General features: G+C 38.9%; 1 protein-coding gene across 1 annotated transcript in view; it reads right to left on the minus strand.

Annotated features, from left to right (window-relative positions):
• The window catches only part of ATG10 (autophagy related 10), a gene marked incomplete at its 3' end in the record, with an annotated part of 92757 nt that overhangs the window by 69730 nt on the left and 5103 nt on the right, over positions 1-17924 (minus strand). The window contains exon 3 of the mRNA XM_081880673.1: positions 6508-6621. Within this exon, the coding sequence (XP_081736799.1) occupies positions 6508-6621 (114 nt within the window). The remainder of the gene's footprint in view (positions 1-6507; positions 6622-17924) is intronic.

A 17924-nucleotide genomic window follows, 5' to 3' on the forward strand; every position in this document is an offset into this window, starting at 1 on the left:
TAAGAATTGGAATATTTTCATCTGCAATGATGTATGCAAAACAATCTTGCTGTCACAATTAATTTGATGGGCAAAATGGCCTAAGTCCCATATTTTTCACATGGACAGTACTTGTGACTATACAGAAATCTGTGCCTACATAGATATTTAAGATGCAGCAATTTGTGCCTACATAGATGTGTAAGATGATGTCCTTTACTGGAAGTACACAAATTTAAGCAGGCTGGTGTTTCACTTACAAATGAAGAGATCATGTTCAGCACCCACAACTTGCCAGCTGATTCATCCAGCAGATATCTTTGTATCCTCAGAACGTAATCCACATTGAGTCATGCCATCTGCAGTAGCCACAAGCAGCAAAGCATGCAGAACACATATAGATAGATCAAGTTACATTAAAACTAAGTAAATCCTCAAGAGTTTCACAGGAAATCATCACTGCCTTCATCCTACAGGTATTAAATTATTTGGAGAAGGACTGCACTCATTTTGGGCTTTGTAAAATGCTAAACCTATTACTAACACATAGGCATGGGTCACATGTCGCATTAAAACATGGTTAGTAGTGAAATATGGTCTAATGCAAAGCAGTATGTAGTACCTGGCCATGACAAAAGCAACCAATCTGGGCTTGTGTTTTATTTGGGTGGGTGGGGGGAGAACAAATCATGAGGCAAGGTTCAGACAACACAGCAAGGCAAGACTTGTGAGTTGTTGCTCTTGGCACAACATGGCCAGGTGGTAGAGAAGCAAACCAGGGTCCCTTCCAACTTCTATGATTCTATTCTATGATTTTTGAGGAGCATGCAACAACATGCTGCTTGTTCTCATTAAACCATAGTTGATATCTAACAATAATTTAGCATGATATGTGACCACAGCCATGGGATTCAACCTCTTTCTAACTGATTAGTAAATGCAATCAATAAACCAAAGCTTTTAAAAAGAAATCCTAGTAATTAGCTACAGGGGGAGAAATCTGTAAAATTTTCACAAATATCAAGAAAGTTATTCATGGCACAGCTTTCTCTGGAGAAGCAATTTTCCTATCCCATCTATGTATATGAGATATAGATGGGTGGGATTATCTCCCAGAGCAAACAATGTGAGTTGGTTTTTTTTGTTGTTTTTTGTTGTTGTTTTCAACTAAAAATATTCTAAAATTTGATGTTCAACAAGGAATGGTTCGAGTTAAAGTAAACATTGCTTCATTTTAGTAATTATATAGCCAACAATTTAGGATGATTTGCTTATGTCTCACTATTTAGAAGTAATCACATTTTCTGAATAATGTTAATCAAGCAAACAAAAACAATGTTTTCATTATTAACATCTATGTTAAGGGATCTCTGATCTGTCTGAAATAGAGAGAGAGAGTTCATGGACATATTTAACACATTTACTTTATTAGCATGCACTAGTTGGGCTACCAAGCGTTAACAAAGTAAAAATCCAGAAAGCAATGGGATTTATTATCTTGAAAACTATTGTCACATTTTTCTCTTTAATTAACAATAACTACCTCAACCTACAACACAGTGGTTTCATTCACAGGGAATGGTAAGCCTTGCTAGTGCCTGCTACTCAATCTTACTCAATTCACTGCTCCTTTTCCAGAGGCAGAAAATAAATCACTGAGTAGCTGCTTAGCATCACATGCAAACCAGCACTCATGGCTAGCACTCAGGGCAATTCAGTCAGATGGGCAGGGTACAATTATTATTATTATTATTATTATTATTATTATTATTATTAAGAATAAATTATTAAATTAATTTATTACCCACTCTTCTCCCTAAAGTCTCAGGGTAGATTACAACAATTTAAAATACATTAAATACATTTAAAACTGTTTAAAATAACTTGCAAGCACAAACACAAATAGAGTACAGTAGGTACTAAAAATAACTCCAATCTGCAAGTTACCAAAGCACAGATTACAATGGCTATGTCATTTCTGTCCAAAAGGTTATTGCAGAGCTGGAAAAGGTTCATAAAAGAGCAATCAAAATGACCAAGGGCTGGAGTACAATATGTGGCACTTTTTAGTTTAGAAAAAGAGTAGAGTAAGGGGGGACAGGATAGAAGCATATAATAAGATTGTGCATAATGTGGAAAAAGTGGGGGGGGGGAATCTCCTGCATCCTTAGTACTGGAACCAAGGGTCATTCAATGAAACTGGATATTGAAAGATTTATGACAGACAAAAGAATGTACACTGGTACCTCGTGTTAAGTACATAATTCGTTCCAGAGGTCCGTTCTTAACCTGAAACTATTCTTAACCTGAAGCACCACTTTAGCTAATGGGCCCTCCTGCTGCCGCTGCGCCGCCGGAGCACGATTTCTGTTCTTATCCTGAAGCAAAGTTCTTAACCTGAAGCACTATTTCTGGGTTAGCGGAGTCTGTAACCTGAAGCGTATGTAACCTGAAGCGTATGTAACCCGAGGTACCACTGTACTTCTTTAAACTGTGCATAGTTAAACTATGGAATTTGCTCCCACAAGTTATTGTGATAGCCACCAACTCTGATGGCTTTAAAAGAGGATCAGATAAATTCATGGGGGATGAGGTTACCAATGGGTCCTAGCCAAGACAGCTATGTTCCACCTCCACTGTCAAAAACAATAATAATTAATAAAGTTGGTTTGCCTCTGAATATCAGTTGCTGGGAATCACAATTACAGAGAGCGCTGCTCCACTCAGGTCCTTCTTGTGGGCTTCGCATAAGCACCTGTTGGCAACTGTGACATCAGGATTCAGAACAAAACAAATTCCTTCCAGTAGCACCTTAAAGACCAACTAAGTCAGTTCTTGGTATGAGCTTTCGTGTGCATGCACACTTCTTCAGATACACTGAGTGTATCTGAAGAAGTGTGCATGCACACGAAAGCTCATACCAAGAACTGACTTAGTTGGTCTTTAAGGTGCTACTGGAAGGAATTTGTTTTGTTTTGACTATGGCAGACCAACACGGCTACCTATCTGTATCAGGATTCAGGACTTTGGGGTCCGTCAGGGGCCTTCTTACTTTTTACGTGTTCTTACGTGCACAAGTGAAAAACATTTTGAGGGCCAGTTATGCAGGACACAGGTGGCGGGGATAGAGCAGAGGCACAATATAGGGATAAAAGGTATGAGAAATCTATTTCCTGCATACTGCTCCCCAAACTGCTACTGTGAAGAGAGGGATGGAAAGACCAGCACAATACTATCTATCTAAGTATTTCCAGAGAGAGATACCTAGAAATACCGAGATAGTAGGTTACAATCTTTAAATTACAGCAATAAAATCCAAAACATTAAGTAGAATAATAAATAAATAAAAATGGAGAGCTAAAAACTGGACTCAGCTTTTAAAAACACACCCTCAAATCAAAGTATTTGCTTTTTCCAGCTCTGTGGCTAACAGCAGTATGACAGGGAACATTTGAATTGGAGAAATGGCATGCAAAGGAAAAGTTAAAACCTGCCCCCCCCCAACACACTACAGCCCCAGTACAACATTGCTGCTTTAAAAAAAGAAGAAGTCAAGAGATCCATTTACAAATCTCTTGTGTCACATATAGTCTGCACCTAAGACAATGAACTGTGAAAAACTTTGCATAGCAAAAAACTTTGCACTTTACATAATGTGACTCTACTTAGTTTGAAAAAGTTTCCCAATTCACCATCTTATCAGACAGTGCTTCTCCCTTTTTACCAGCAACATTTTAAAATCTCCTCTCCCATTCTTCCCACTTTTCGTTTAATATCCAGTCTAGGGAAGAGTCTTGCGAAACATGAAAGTTAGCTTTCTGTTTTGTTTTGGGACTACTGATTGGTCTTAATACAGACATTACGTTGTTACTGCTGGTTTGTACTTAATATTAAGCTAATTCATTTGAATGGCTGAAATGGTTTCATATGATTATATGCTCTTAATTTTCCTGAAAGAAAGCAATCTGCAACAACTTCATAAAATATGGTATTATTCCAATAGTGCAGACAGACATTCAGGATCAGAATGCTAGTTATTGACAAGTCATATCCTTCACACAGCCCACCATTTCATGGAGCTCCTTCATTAGCATAAAAACTAATCCAATTAATGTTATTTCACTTCTGATGCAATATTTACCGTATTTTTCGCTCTATAACACGCACCAGACCATAACACTTACATAGTTTTTAGAGGAGGAAAACAAGAAAAAAATATTCTAAACGAAATAGTGGATATATGATTTTTGTGGTTCATGCTGTGGCCACAGACATGTGATCTGACAGTGAGTTTGGAGTAGCCCAATGCAAAAATCCTGAGGATCCATGTGGATCCATGCTTTGTAACCATGGAGGAGGGAAGGAAGGGGAACCATGGATCCTCTGCTCACAACTGCAGCAGATCCCCCCCGCCACCCGCAGGCATTCGCTCCATAACACGCACAGACATTTCCCCTTACTTTCTAGGAGGAAAAAAGTGAGTGTTACGGTGCAAAAAATACGGTATTTTAATTTCAGTGACTACAGTAATGCACCAGTGATGTACCTGAGAACTTCATATTTTCTTCTGTCTTAGTGAATTACATTTGCTTTTCAAATGCCTCCTTAATATTTCATCTTGTCTGCCAACAATTTATGTTTTGTTCTATTAGAAACTATTAGATTGAATTCCCATTATATAGAGAATCCCTTTGTAGTGTGAATATAGTCTTCTACCCTGTCAAGCAGCCATAGCAGGTTTCTTCCTTGCCTTTTTCCTTCTTTGTTCCAGGGCTATGCATAAATTCAGTTTTTCTATTAAGGTATTCCTCAGCAGCCTTCGTGCCGATTGTATGGACTTTAATTTCCTAACTTTTCCCTCCAGGCTGCTCCTAATTAATATCCTAATTTTTGAAGTTATTTAGGTTTAGTAGTACAACGATCCTTCTCAGTGTGATCAGCCCTGTAAGTTTTAGCAATCACCGTTACTTAGCTGCTCAACCAGTTTGTTTTCCAACTTATTCCCTATAATGTCCAAAAAAGGGAACAATTTTGTTTTAGAATTATAAACTAATTCTCTTTAGTTGCAGGGTAGCTTTCTTTGAGTAGTCCAAGCCTTGCTTAGCTTCACTGTAGCACAGTTTGGCTAAAATCACATGAGTCACCTTACAAGTACCTTGTTTGCTCCTGATTTGTGTGTAGCAAACTGTGCTTTGGATTTTAAAATTCCATTGATGTGCTGGAAGTGAAATCTAGATGATTTTGAGATGTAGACTTCTTCATGCTGAGTGCAAGTTTTTCATTTTGGTGCAAAGGCATCAGCTGAGCTAAAGGCAAAACAGTGGCTAGCCTCAGTCATACTGCTATGCTACTCACTTTCCTAGCTGAAAGGACTTGTAGCAGCCTGTGCAGCATTGTGGAGCTGCAGAGCCACCCTCCTAAGACCAGTCACCAGGGTGGATAAAAATCAATGATATTTTTTTTAATCGGATTTTTAAAATTTAAATCAGATTTTTTTTTATTTAAATCAGATTTTTTAAAAAAAAAAATGCTTTTGGAGGAAAAATCTTCCTAAAGATAGTTTTCTGTTTAAGTTACATTATAGTCCAAAGGCTATTCATGAGGAAATAAGGATTTGTTTTAAGTTTTTCATGTGTGGTAAAACTCAATCTGTTTATAATAAAAAAAAAATTGTTTAACCACATCAGTTAACAAACATGGATACATATGCTATAATGCTATTGTTTTAGTTAAATAAATTGTTTAAATTGTTACTAATGATTATTTTTCTACTTCCAATAAAGTACAGCAGAAAAGTTGTCCAAATATAAACAGTTAACTTATTAAACTTCACAATAATTTCATAATCATCTGTCTATGTATTTCTAATAGTATAACCAAATCAGTAATTTTTGATATAACTACTCTGAAAATTTATTATTCCAAAAATGAAACCTTCATCTGGTTGTAAATATTAAGATTATATCAGCAAGAATGAGTTTTTCTGTAAAAAAAAGAGATTTAAATCAAGTCTTACTGACTAGTGATTTAAATCAATTTGATTTAAATCAAATCCACCCTGAGTGTCACTGCAGCTTACTTTAATAGGGCTGGGATGGAGGGGAGTGGCAACACCAGTCAAGAGGGCAGCTCTAAGCTCCACCCAACCCCACAGGCTGCTACTGTACTTCCCACCACCTTCTTGAGAATCAACATCTACTTGAATTGTGCAGGCTAGCACAAAGCTACAGGTTACACTGTAAGCACACACAAGTACACAGGACTACCAAGAAGCAGAACAGAAGCAACTCACTTTTCAGAACTAGTTGTGAACCTGACTTTGGTATCAGATATAAACAGCAACCCTTCCAATGTGTGTATATCTCTTCTTCTAGACTCTCTTCAAAGTGCAAATATACTTCAACGAAGATTATGCAACTTGCTGATAATGCCATTGCTGAACTGTCACAGAGCTCAACAGCAAAATATCAAAATGTTTTCAATAACATACTTATACTCATACTTACTTATTATATAATTTGTACTTACCCCAATATGTGCAAAGGTTATTTCATCACTAGCCATATCCTCTATGTCTGCTGTGACACTTCCACCCTTCACTTGAAAGTGCGTTTTAGTCATATAGCCATCATCAACAGAGTCCTGTGTTTAAAGAAAATAAATGGCATTACTATCTTTTCACCAGAAACCCAATAAAGGAAACATTTAGGCCTCAGTATCCGATATATATTTCTTAACAGATATGGTTAAAAATGTTCAGCAGAATTCACAATTATTCTTCACTACTCTATTTTATGTCTTTTTTACTTGCAAATGGTGTCCTGCACAATACTTTCCACCAGGTATTGTGGTGCTGTTGTTTTAAAAAAACAATTTTTATGGAGGAATCATGGTGGCTGAAACGGCACAAAACAGCTCCTGAAGCCAGCCAGAGTAAACGGCTCTGTCTGGCTGACTCCCGGGCTCCCAGGACTGCTGCCGCCAGCGGAGAGGAATCAGGGGTGCGTGGTGCGTCTATCAAAGGAGCCAAAACACACCCTCCCACGACCTTGATTGAGCCGGAAGGCACCTGGCCACCCACCCAACAGCCCAGAGGAGCTCCAAAACCAGGAGGACAATGGAGCTAATGCGAAGAGGAAGAAAGAAAGAAAGAAAAAGAAAGAAAAAGGAGACCCAACTTTACCGCTGGCGTACCACCCATTATTCCACCATGCTGCACAAAACCTCCAGATAAAAACCTGGCAAACCAAAGGCTTATATCACCTAATAGACTTTTATAAAAATAACAAACCTTTGTCAACACAAGAAATACAAGACAAACTAGAAGATACCCAAATGCCCTGGTTAATACAACACCAGCTACATGCCCTCTTAAACAACCCAACAGTAAAATCAGCAGCAACTAGGCCCCTGACAACCTTCGAAAACCTCCTCCTAACAACAAAGGGAAATGGTAAAGGGATGGTATCCGCAATATACAAAATACTACTCCAAAATCCCACAAACTCCCTAGACATAATCAAAAACAGTGGGAGAATGACATAGGCTATGAGATTAACCCCACTCAATTGACCAAAATGTGGTCTAAACCCTCCTTTAAATCCGTATCAACGAAAAGAACTCACTCTGAAACTCACATACAGGTGGTACCTAACACCAAGAAAACTAGCGCTAATACGCCCCGGAACCTCACCAAAATGCTGGAGAGGGTGCACCTCCACAGGCACATGTGGTGGGAGTGCCCCAAAATCCAACTATTCTGGACAACAGCCATACGAGAAATATGTAAAATCACTAAGCAAGTATTAGACACCACCCCAGAATTGGCCCTACCAAACATCTTCCAAGATAATAATGCCCATTTACACCACAAAGAACACATAACCCACCTACTTTCAGCAGCCAGAAACACCATAACCAGACACTGGAGAGACCTGTCAGGAGTAAGCATAGACCAATGGTGCCAAATAGTATGGGAAACAGCCCTACTAGAAAAATTAATCAATAAACTGAAACTGACACAGGGACAAATAGAAGAAGACACCTTCACCCCGGTATGGCTCCCCTTTATCACATATACAGCCCAACAAGACAATGACAATAATCAACCAACAGCATACAAATCAATATGGCTAACCTGATCCAAAACACCCAACCACCCCACTCACACCCAAAACCAAAGATCACCACAGCCAATCACAAACAAACAACCACACCCTAGGCCAACCCCAACCTCTCTCATCACCAAAGACACACAAATGAACAGCAGAGAACCTGCACGAGCAACGCTGACACAAAACCCTGCATACATTAAGCAAAACAGAAACATCGCCACCCGACCCCACCCCCACCCATCTTCCCCCCCTCCACACCTCCCCCCCAATGTCTCAACAAATGAAACTGATTTGTAAAAATGTTACATGGAAAAAATACGAGAGACATTACATATATTTCTGTAAAACAAGAAAATCTTTAATAATAATAAAAGAAGAAGAAGAAGAAGATGATGATGATGATTTCAGGCAGGATCTCTCCCAGTCCCACCAGGAGATGCTGGGAACTGACCCTGATGCCTTCTGCATGCTAAGCAGTTGTTCTACTGAAGGAGGTAAGGACAGGTGACCCCACCTAGGCCCGAAGTCACCCCCCCAACCAGGCCTCAAAACTGTCCAAAATTCCTTTTCTCTCTTCTAAAAAATCTACAGCTAAAGTTTTCCTCTGTTTTCCTCACAAGATGCTGTTGAAAGGCAAACCGTTACTTTTATCAGTATGAGAAGGCTTCAAAAAGCTAATGAATAGACTCTGTCAGAGCAAGCCTGAGAACTGACTCTTATCTCACTCTAGTTGCAACATCTTGAACGTGCTGAACCACAAGGCTCCTCGACCCCCCTTTGGCTTCTCATCCCCCTTTCCTTGGAAGAGTCCAAAAGAGTCCCAAGACAGGAGCTTTCTGTTCATGCTCAGGAAACCCATCATGGGGCAGGACTCCTGAGGGGAGGAGAAAGGGAAGGGATCTGGAAGGGGAATATATACTCTGGGCAAATGGCTGTGAACTCGTGCTTGTTTTGTGAATCTATCACACTTGCTCCTTCTACCAGCTTTTTCTCTGAAACTATTCCTTGAGTGTCTGTTGACTCCCATTTCCCTCTCCCAGGCGCAAAGCTCTTCTCACCCGAGGCTAAAAAGGCTACACTACCACTGAGCTACGGCCCTAGCTCACAATATTGCTGTCAGGATAAAATGGAGAAGGCGGAGACAGAAGAGTATATGCTCTGTGGAGGAAAGGTAGGATAGAAGTATAAGAAGGAATAAAGTATGTAAACTAGCCTATAAGTGAATAAACTACAGTATATTTTTAACTTACTCTCCTAATAATTTGTATATAAATTATAAAAGTGGTATATAAATTTTATTAAATAAAAAAAGAGGAAATGTTCAGACTTTCAAACAGTATGTTATGCCTGAGCCTTCATTGCTGAAACTCCCAACAGCATTTTCATGCTCACAAACTCCTGATGAAGGCTTAAGGAACAATTGTGACATAACCCATTCAAGCAGAGTGAAGGGGCAACAGGCTGTCAACAGTCGCAGTAGTTGGGGGCTCCCAGCTATTAAAAAGCCACATAAAGTCTTTCCATACTGCCTGAGGAATTAATTCCTTATTTAACATTCATAATTGCTAGATCGATTTAACAGGACTGGAGCTAACATTTGCTTGGATTTGGCACCACTTATAGGGAACTGCCTGCTGCGTCCTCCGCTTTGAAGTCACCCTGGTCTTTGGGCCTCCAGCACCTTCTTCAGCATGTCCAACCCATCTAAGAGGCGTATGATGCTGGTGTTCTACTGGGTTAGGAAGAAGCCCCTGACAGAGAAGCCATGCTCTACCATCTCAGCCAAACCTTCTGCCTCTGCACTAGCTTGCAACACTCCTCACATTTCACCCTACTTCACGAGGATCAAGACACAACCCACTCCACTCAGGAGGTACAGCAGGCGCAAGCTGCTGCGATTGCCGAATCTCACCGACCCCAAGTTTTTAAGATCTGTCAATGGCAGAGTTGGCCGGAAGAGAGCCCACAGGCGTGGCAAGCAAAAGAAGACGCCAGCAGAAACAGGAAAAGGGGAAGCGGCCTACTGGAGTTGCCACTGACAACCACTCTCATCCTCTTTTTTCTTCCCCCTCGAATGGGCGAGCCCCTTCTGGCCCAGCATGCTTTACGCGCACCATGGTGGCGCCCAGCCCCAGCACGTCCCAACCGGTGCCCGCTTTCCCTTTCCTCCTCTCCGCCTCGATGGCCAGGGCTGAAAAACCCGCGGAGGGGCAGCCAAACCGAAGAAGAAGAAGCCGCCCTGTCGGGCCTGCACAGGCTTCAGGAGTTGGATACGGGATCAAAGGAAGAAGTTGGACCTGCTATTCTTAAGGAGGCTAATGGAAAAAAAGACTTGGAAAAGAACCTCCTGAAGCTTCAGAAAGACCGGAAAGAGGCTCTGCTGAAGTTTTTCCTCACGTGGAACACAAACTCGCGGAACTACCTCGAGGCTCAGGCAGTGGGGGAAACCCTCCTCCACTTCAATGGCAATAATTCTGTCCTCTTCATCTTTAAAGATTAATTTTGGATCCAATTTAGGATTGACGCACATTATTACCCCTCTCTTTTTGGTTTTATCTGAAGATATAAACTCTTGTTCTAGTCCTTTATTTATTAATAGTTTTCTATATTGTCTTTTTATGTGTGTCTCCTGCAAACAAATAATATCTAACTTCTGCTTAGCCAATGTGTGATATTTCTCTTCATTTTATTATGAAGTCCATTTACATTCCATGAAAATAATTTAAGATCCATTTAGTATTACTTTCTCTCTTCTGCCTTTTAAACTGTTAAATAAATAAAAAATCCCTTTGCCTTTACTGTTTGTCCTCTTTTTCCTCCTCCTCTTTCCACCAGGTATTTTGTTTATATGACTATATATATATATAAATGCCCAAACCTTTTCCGAGATCAAACTTTATGGAAAAAAGACTATTCTTGATTGATGGAAACAAGTAGCAGGAGTACTTTTGTTTTGTTTTATGATCAACATAAAAAATGAACTGAAAAGGCACAACTCATCTTAAATAAATTCACCTAGAAAATTATACCTGAAGATTATTGTGGTTACTCAAACAAAAGTAAATTTAAAATACTAATACAAGTATATTATTTAACCCTTCGGTTTTCCTTCATTAGTTCCTCAATCTAGTGCACTTCTCATTATGTCATGTCATACTTATGTCAAGTCATACTCATTATGTCATAGGCATACTTCATGTCATGCCTATCCTATAGCTTCTCAGTTAATTATTAAATCTAATGACTGATTACTGAATACATTAAAGCTAAGGAATATGATTGGCAGCTGCCCTGCTCTCATGGGTGCCTTTTGAAAAACATTCTTGGGTAAAATGCCTATGAAGGTCAATTGTCTGGAATCATATTGCTATATTCCTCATATACTTTCTTTTATTTTCCTGTCTTGCTTTTATCTCCTCTCTTTCACCTATTATTTCTTTTTGTACATTAGAAAATGAAAATAAAAACAATTATTTTTTAAAAATATAATTATTGATCTTGTACAGTGGTGCCTCGCAAGACGAAAAGAATCCGTTCCGCGAGTCTCTTCGTCTAGCGTTTTTTTCATCTTGCGAAGCAAGCCCATTGACGGCTTAGCGGATTAGCACTATTAGCAGCTTTTTGCGGCTTAGCGGCTTAGCGGCTTAGCAGATAAGTGGCTTAGCGGCTTAGAAAAGGGGGGGAGGGGAAAAAACCGCAGGAACTCGCAAGACATTTTCGTCTTGTGAAGCAAGCCCATAGGAAATTCGTTTTGCGAAGCGCCTCCAAAACGGAAAACCCTTTCGTCTAGCGGGTTTTCCATCTTGCGAGGCATTTGTCTTGTGGGGCACCACTGTACATCGTTCCTTTCCCAATATTAAAAGAATTATCCATCATTTTTATATTCTCAACATGCAACCTCTTTCCTTCCCTAGACTGCATTACAGGAGTTATATAAGTCTTTCAGATCAACAATTTCATTCTATTGGCTCGCCAGCAGAATTTCTATTCCCCAACTCCCCCAAAAATATGGGCTACCAATACAGTAGCTGCCATTATCAAGTCAAGGACAACCTTACAGGAGAGGGAGAGAGAACTACCAAGTCCAAAGCCCTGCCAGGCTCACACCAAATTAACTTTTTTCTTCTTTCTTTCTTTTTTTTGGGGGGGGGAGGGGAAGCTTTACCCCTCCTTTGCATGGAGAGATTCATTTTGAACTATAGCTCCTAGGATGTCCTCCTAGGAACCATAGGATTGCATACTAATTCACTTTCATGTTTTGAAGTTAAGACAAGCACTACAGGATCTAGTACAATAGAAATACACTTTATTAATAGCTACAATAGCAATGAGTAATGTAGAAGATATAGGATGGAGGCCAGGAGAAATAAATAGAAAATAAGTTAATTAGGACATGTTCATGATCTGGCAGCCAATTTCTTTCAAAAACAAAAGGATGAAACTTTAAAATACTTAAAATAGTCGTCAACATAACTAACTGAAAACAAAATTTTGAAATAAATAATGTTGATGGGGAATGGAGATTTATCCTAAGAACACATCATTGGATAGACAAAAGTGTAAGGGTGGAGGGAATGCATCATTTGCAAAAGGAATTGAAAGAATGATTTTCACATGATAAAAGAAAAAAATCACCTTTAAAATACTTTTTAATATTATATATGTTTATATTATATTAGCTATATGCGTTAATGAGAGAAAATAAAAATAGATATGGGGCAGAGGAATGGCCATGAATATAGATCAACAGATAACACTCTCTTCAGAAAAGAGATCTCAAAAACATCGGATAATCTAAATAAAACAAGGTGGTATTCCTTAAGCCATAACAGCTGACCTACTTTCAGTTAGATACATATGGTAAACCTGTAAATACTGACAAAAAAGGCACAAACGTTCAATAGATATTTCAATAGACGCATTGAGGATGTATCCTTCCCATATGCCATTGAAAATGTGATTGAAAATTTACCATCTGTAAATCAGGGAAATGTGAAGTAGCACTTTCTAAAATTAAACATTAAAAGTATGCAGACCCAGAAAACTCACACTAAAGAGCCATGTAAGAACAAAAGCATTAGAAATCACTAACTTAAATTTCAAAATTTAAGTTCTGTGAAAGTTAGAAAATCCTGCATATTTCATATCATAAAACTAAAATACTGTACATTATTCCTAAGACTTAGGAAAGCATGCAAATCAGAAAAAGAGCACTTCATGTGAGAGAACAAGTGAACAAAAGTAATGGATACATATTAAAATGACATCAATTATGAAATTAAATAAGAAATTTCTTGCAAATGTGATCCCAAATATATGTTTACATTTATAGGAGTTATACAGCCATTACGATATTGATAGAACAAATATGTATCTTATGATCTACTATGCTTATGACAATGAAGCCATACCATAATATATGCATTAGGAAGCTGGAAGAGGGGAAAAAACAAGATGGGCACAAAAATAAGCAAGTGATGAGAGGTTGTATAAACAAAGATGGATGTATAATCATGTAGCACTGTGGGTCTTTTCACACATTTTGGGGGATGAATGGTTGTGAGGACTATTTGTTCACTGTGAGAGAGTCCACCTGATGCTATCAGGGCAAATAAAGGTAAAAAGGAAAATTAATGACAACACAAAATAAAACACATAAGAGATGGGTCTGCTGACAGTGTGTGGGAATATATATATAAATATATTCACCAGCCAAAGATTAGCTGCAGTTCATTAGTTAATATTTTAAATCTTTCTACACAAGCTTCTGATTTTTAAAATGCCAGATCCGCAGCAAATGGTGAAATGTGCACAGAATCAATGATGCAAAGGTAGATGATACCTGGTAGGTGGGCAAATGTAAGCTGCAACTTTGATTTCTTGTTCCCAGGTGGCTTTTCTCCAACTTCCTTTCCCTGGTCTCTAATTCTTCATCTTTCCTGGCACCTTCTTATAATATACTGTACATTATTTTATCCTTCCTAGGAATATCTTGCTTACCCCATTCCCTTGTCCTGTTTCCTATACTCTGGTACTCCACTAAGCTGATCCTGTCTATTTTCCTTTCCTCAGCTCATGCATCCTCTGCAACTCCCATCACCCAACCATGGGCAATGTTGGCTGGGACTGACAGCAGTTATAGTCTATAGTCTGAATGAGGACCCAGACTGGGGATGGCTGCTTTACATCTTCTTTCTTGCAGATTAAGAAGAGCCTTAATGGATCAGACCAAAGGGACTCACCAGCATCCTGTCACTCACAGCAACCAGTCAGATGCCTCTGCGAAGCCCAAGGCAGAACATAAAAACAAGAGCCATCTTCTCTTGTTCCAAGCAATCACTGGTATTGAGAGGCAAAGCTGCCTCTGAAACCTTCATTCAGTTAATCAAGCTTTAGCTCAGTTGGTTAGAGAATGGTGCTGATAACACCAAGGTTGCACGTTCAATCCCCATACAGGACAGCTGCACATTCCTGTATTGCAGGGGGTTTGACTAGATGATCCTCGTGGTCCCTTCCAACATGATTCTATGTGACTGATTCTTTGGTTGCCCACTGTAACCTTGCAAAGCATGTTGAGGGTAAAATTGCTTGTTTCCACAAAGACCTTGATACTGTTATTACAGCAAGTCCAGATGAGGGCATCAATGTTGCATCTAACTAAGTTTTCTGAGATCATTTTTAGTTGATGTAGCCCAAGGACACAGACAAAGCTGCTTGCTAGTACTGTATGCAACCATCCACATGCCCTCTCAACTCTTGCCCATCTTAGCTAATCAAAGCTAGCCAGGGAAGTTTGACAGAAGGAAATGTATTATAGTGCCCTCACCAATATACAGTATTTCAAGAAGTGAGAAGTTCTAAGGACAATGCTACTCAGGGTTTGGTTTTCTTTTGAGGAAATATTTTGTAATATTTGGTTTATTTACAGATATAGTAGAGAACAGATTGAGGCAAGCACCTTATGAACTCCCAACAATCAGCAAACCTGCTACCTTACAATGAAACCCCAAGGAGATGCACCCCCCACCCCAGTGTGTCATTCTCCGTCTCTGAAAGCTTACACTGCCCTCCTCCCACTAGCAAGAAGCTGCCAGGTTAACCATATCTGCAAATGTGCAGACATATGCAATATTATATATGAAGTATTATTTTCCAATTATTATGTTCACCTGGAATTAACTGAATTAGTCTATAAATGTCTCTTTCTTGTTCAGATCACTCCAACAACATTTTATTAACTAAATATAAGCTGTTCACACCAACAACTTTTTGTTAGCTAGATGGCAATATGGATGACTTTTAGAGAAAACATTTGTTCCTGGGGGAGACTGAAAGGAACATCAATATTTTTCAGCAAAACTGTACCTCTTTGGGAATATAGCTTCATTGAAATTTCACAGAAGAAAACCAGATGTTTCATTTCTTCAACTTTAAGTAATTTTCATGTCAAATAGGGATGTGATACAACATTTTTGTTTTGAACCAATCTCTTGTAACATCAAGTTTAATTAAACTATGTTAAATTACTTTGCCTGAATATGCTATTTTTTTCCTCAAGGGACTCCTTGCACCTCAGACAGACCCTTTCCTCATACTTGGCACCACATAAATTTAAAGAAGCATCCTTTTCTATGGGAGATGTATATTTGCACATATGTACAAAAGAATAAAACAGGAATTATTTTTGGCCTGGTGCCTGAGGTGAATGGTTAATAAAATCTAAAGTGAGTCTAGAACAGCTGCATACCTTTAAGGGTGCTGCTCTGTTTTCAGTACACAGATTCCTGCTGTTGGTGGCTCTAGATCAAGGCAGCTCGGAAGGCTTTGTACAAAACCTGCCAGTTGCTGCTTTCCAATCAACAGTTAACTGAGCAGAATCTCCTTTCTCTGAAACACTTTCCCCTCCCAGCAATATCCAATAGCTGTAAGTGCTAGGTTGCAGGCTCAGAGCCAGCAAGAATATGCAAGTGTGCCTCCCTCCATAGCTGCTGCCTTCACAAAGCCTCCTGAAAACCCATTATCTGGCTTTTCATCTACCTCTTTGAAAACATATCCAATTATCCCAAACAGAAAATGTTGCATAATTTAACCTTATTTATTAACTGTAAATATATTAAAAAACCTTTGGGGTCCATTTTGCATCCCTGCAAAGACTGCACCTGAAGCAGGTGCCCTGTCACCCCCACCTTTATTATAAACCACCTACATACTAGCTCCAATAAGCAAATTAAGCATGCTGTCCTCAACAAATAAGTCTTGCCAAAAAAGTTTAAGTACTGATTGAATCACGTGGCAAGCATAGCTGGGAAGAATATCTGCTGAAAGGGAACCAAACTGCATAGTTGATAATGAATGGTAGCTGCATATTAAGAGCTTATTTCTCAAAGGAAGCACAAACAAATTGGGGTTTTATTAGCTGTTTCATTAAGTTTTATTTTAGACAAACACACACAGAAAGCATATGTGCAACATCTGATATAAAAGGATTCTATTCAAAACAAGTCTCTGTACAGAACCCATTAATGTAGCATTAAATTACTCAACAAGGCTGCAAATTTAACTATAAATTTAACTCTTTGACTAATCTATCATTTCTGACAGAGTTTATTTCATTTGCTCTGATCTTTAAATCAATGTGTGTCTAACTCCAGCACATTAGTTCTGTCTTTTAAGTAGCATTACATATATACATATATCTCTCTGTGTGTGTTATGTATGGCTAGTGCCATGGGCTATTGTAGTGCTTCTTTTTATCAAGTTTGCTCCTAAAACAAATCAGTGTGTGCTTCTGTCAGTAAACATTTGAACATAGAACAGATCAGTTTAGAGAAAATTACCTTGTTCTTAGAGTTGCTTTTGTGGCGATGCTTTATTTATATTCCCACTAAGACACAATGAGCCAAATTCAGTATGTACCTGTGCTAGAACAAACTAATTCTTTTTGCATATGCAGCTGTAATGTTCAATGAGGAACAATAACTGAACTCAAATCTAAGCAATTGGGGGGGGGGGTGTTAGGATCTACCAGGAAGAGAAAGATCTCAGTAGCATATTCAGTAGCTATGGAATTCTGAACTTAAATGCTAGCTACAATTCAGAAGTCGGGTTTTCTCAAATCAAATTGAAATTAATGGATTTGGGTGCAATTCTTGTCACATTTTCATGTGGGTAAATCCCACTGATCATAGCAGGGCTTACTGCATAGCATTGTATCCACTGCTACTCTCATGCAACATGCACTTATTGTTATTATTAAATAAATTTGCATACTACCCTTCATCTGTATGCCTCTGTAATTTTAATGGAACTAAAGTATGATCACAAAACCATAGGAAGCAGCCCAATACCAAGTCAAATCACTGGTCCATCTAGCTCAGTATTGCCTATGGCTGGCAGTGGTTGTTCAGGATTTAAAAATTAGATAGTTTCCAAGCCCTGCTGGAGATGCCAGGGATTTAACCTGGCACTGTTTGCAGGCAAGGCACGTGAACTGAAACTAAAGCCCTGAGCTATGCTCAACATAATCTGTATAGACAGGTTCCCGTTTCCTATACTAGCATAATACTGCACAGAGGCCTAGGCTCTGCCCAGGACCAAGGAAACCTAAGGTCAAATCCCTGTCCCACTTGGTTGTTGTTGTTGTTTTTAAAAAACAACAACCTTAAAGCAGTTTTACAAAATGTTAAAACAAGAAAAAATCACAACCATACTTAAAAACATACAAAAGTTAAAATACTAACACAAATTAAAATTACCTCAACTTTCCAAGCATCTAGGTAGGCTTGCCTAACCAAAAGTGTTTTTAGTAGGTGCCAGAAAGACTACACTGAA

This window comes from Podarcis erhardii (assembly GCF_964252035.2).
Source record: "Podarcis erhardii genome assembly, chromosome: 11".
NCBI classification, from domain to species: Eukaryota; Metazoa; Chordata; class Lepidosauria; order Squamata; family Lacertidae; genus Podarcis; species Podarcis erhardii.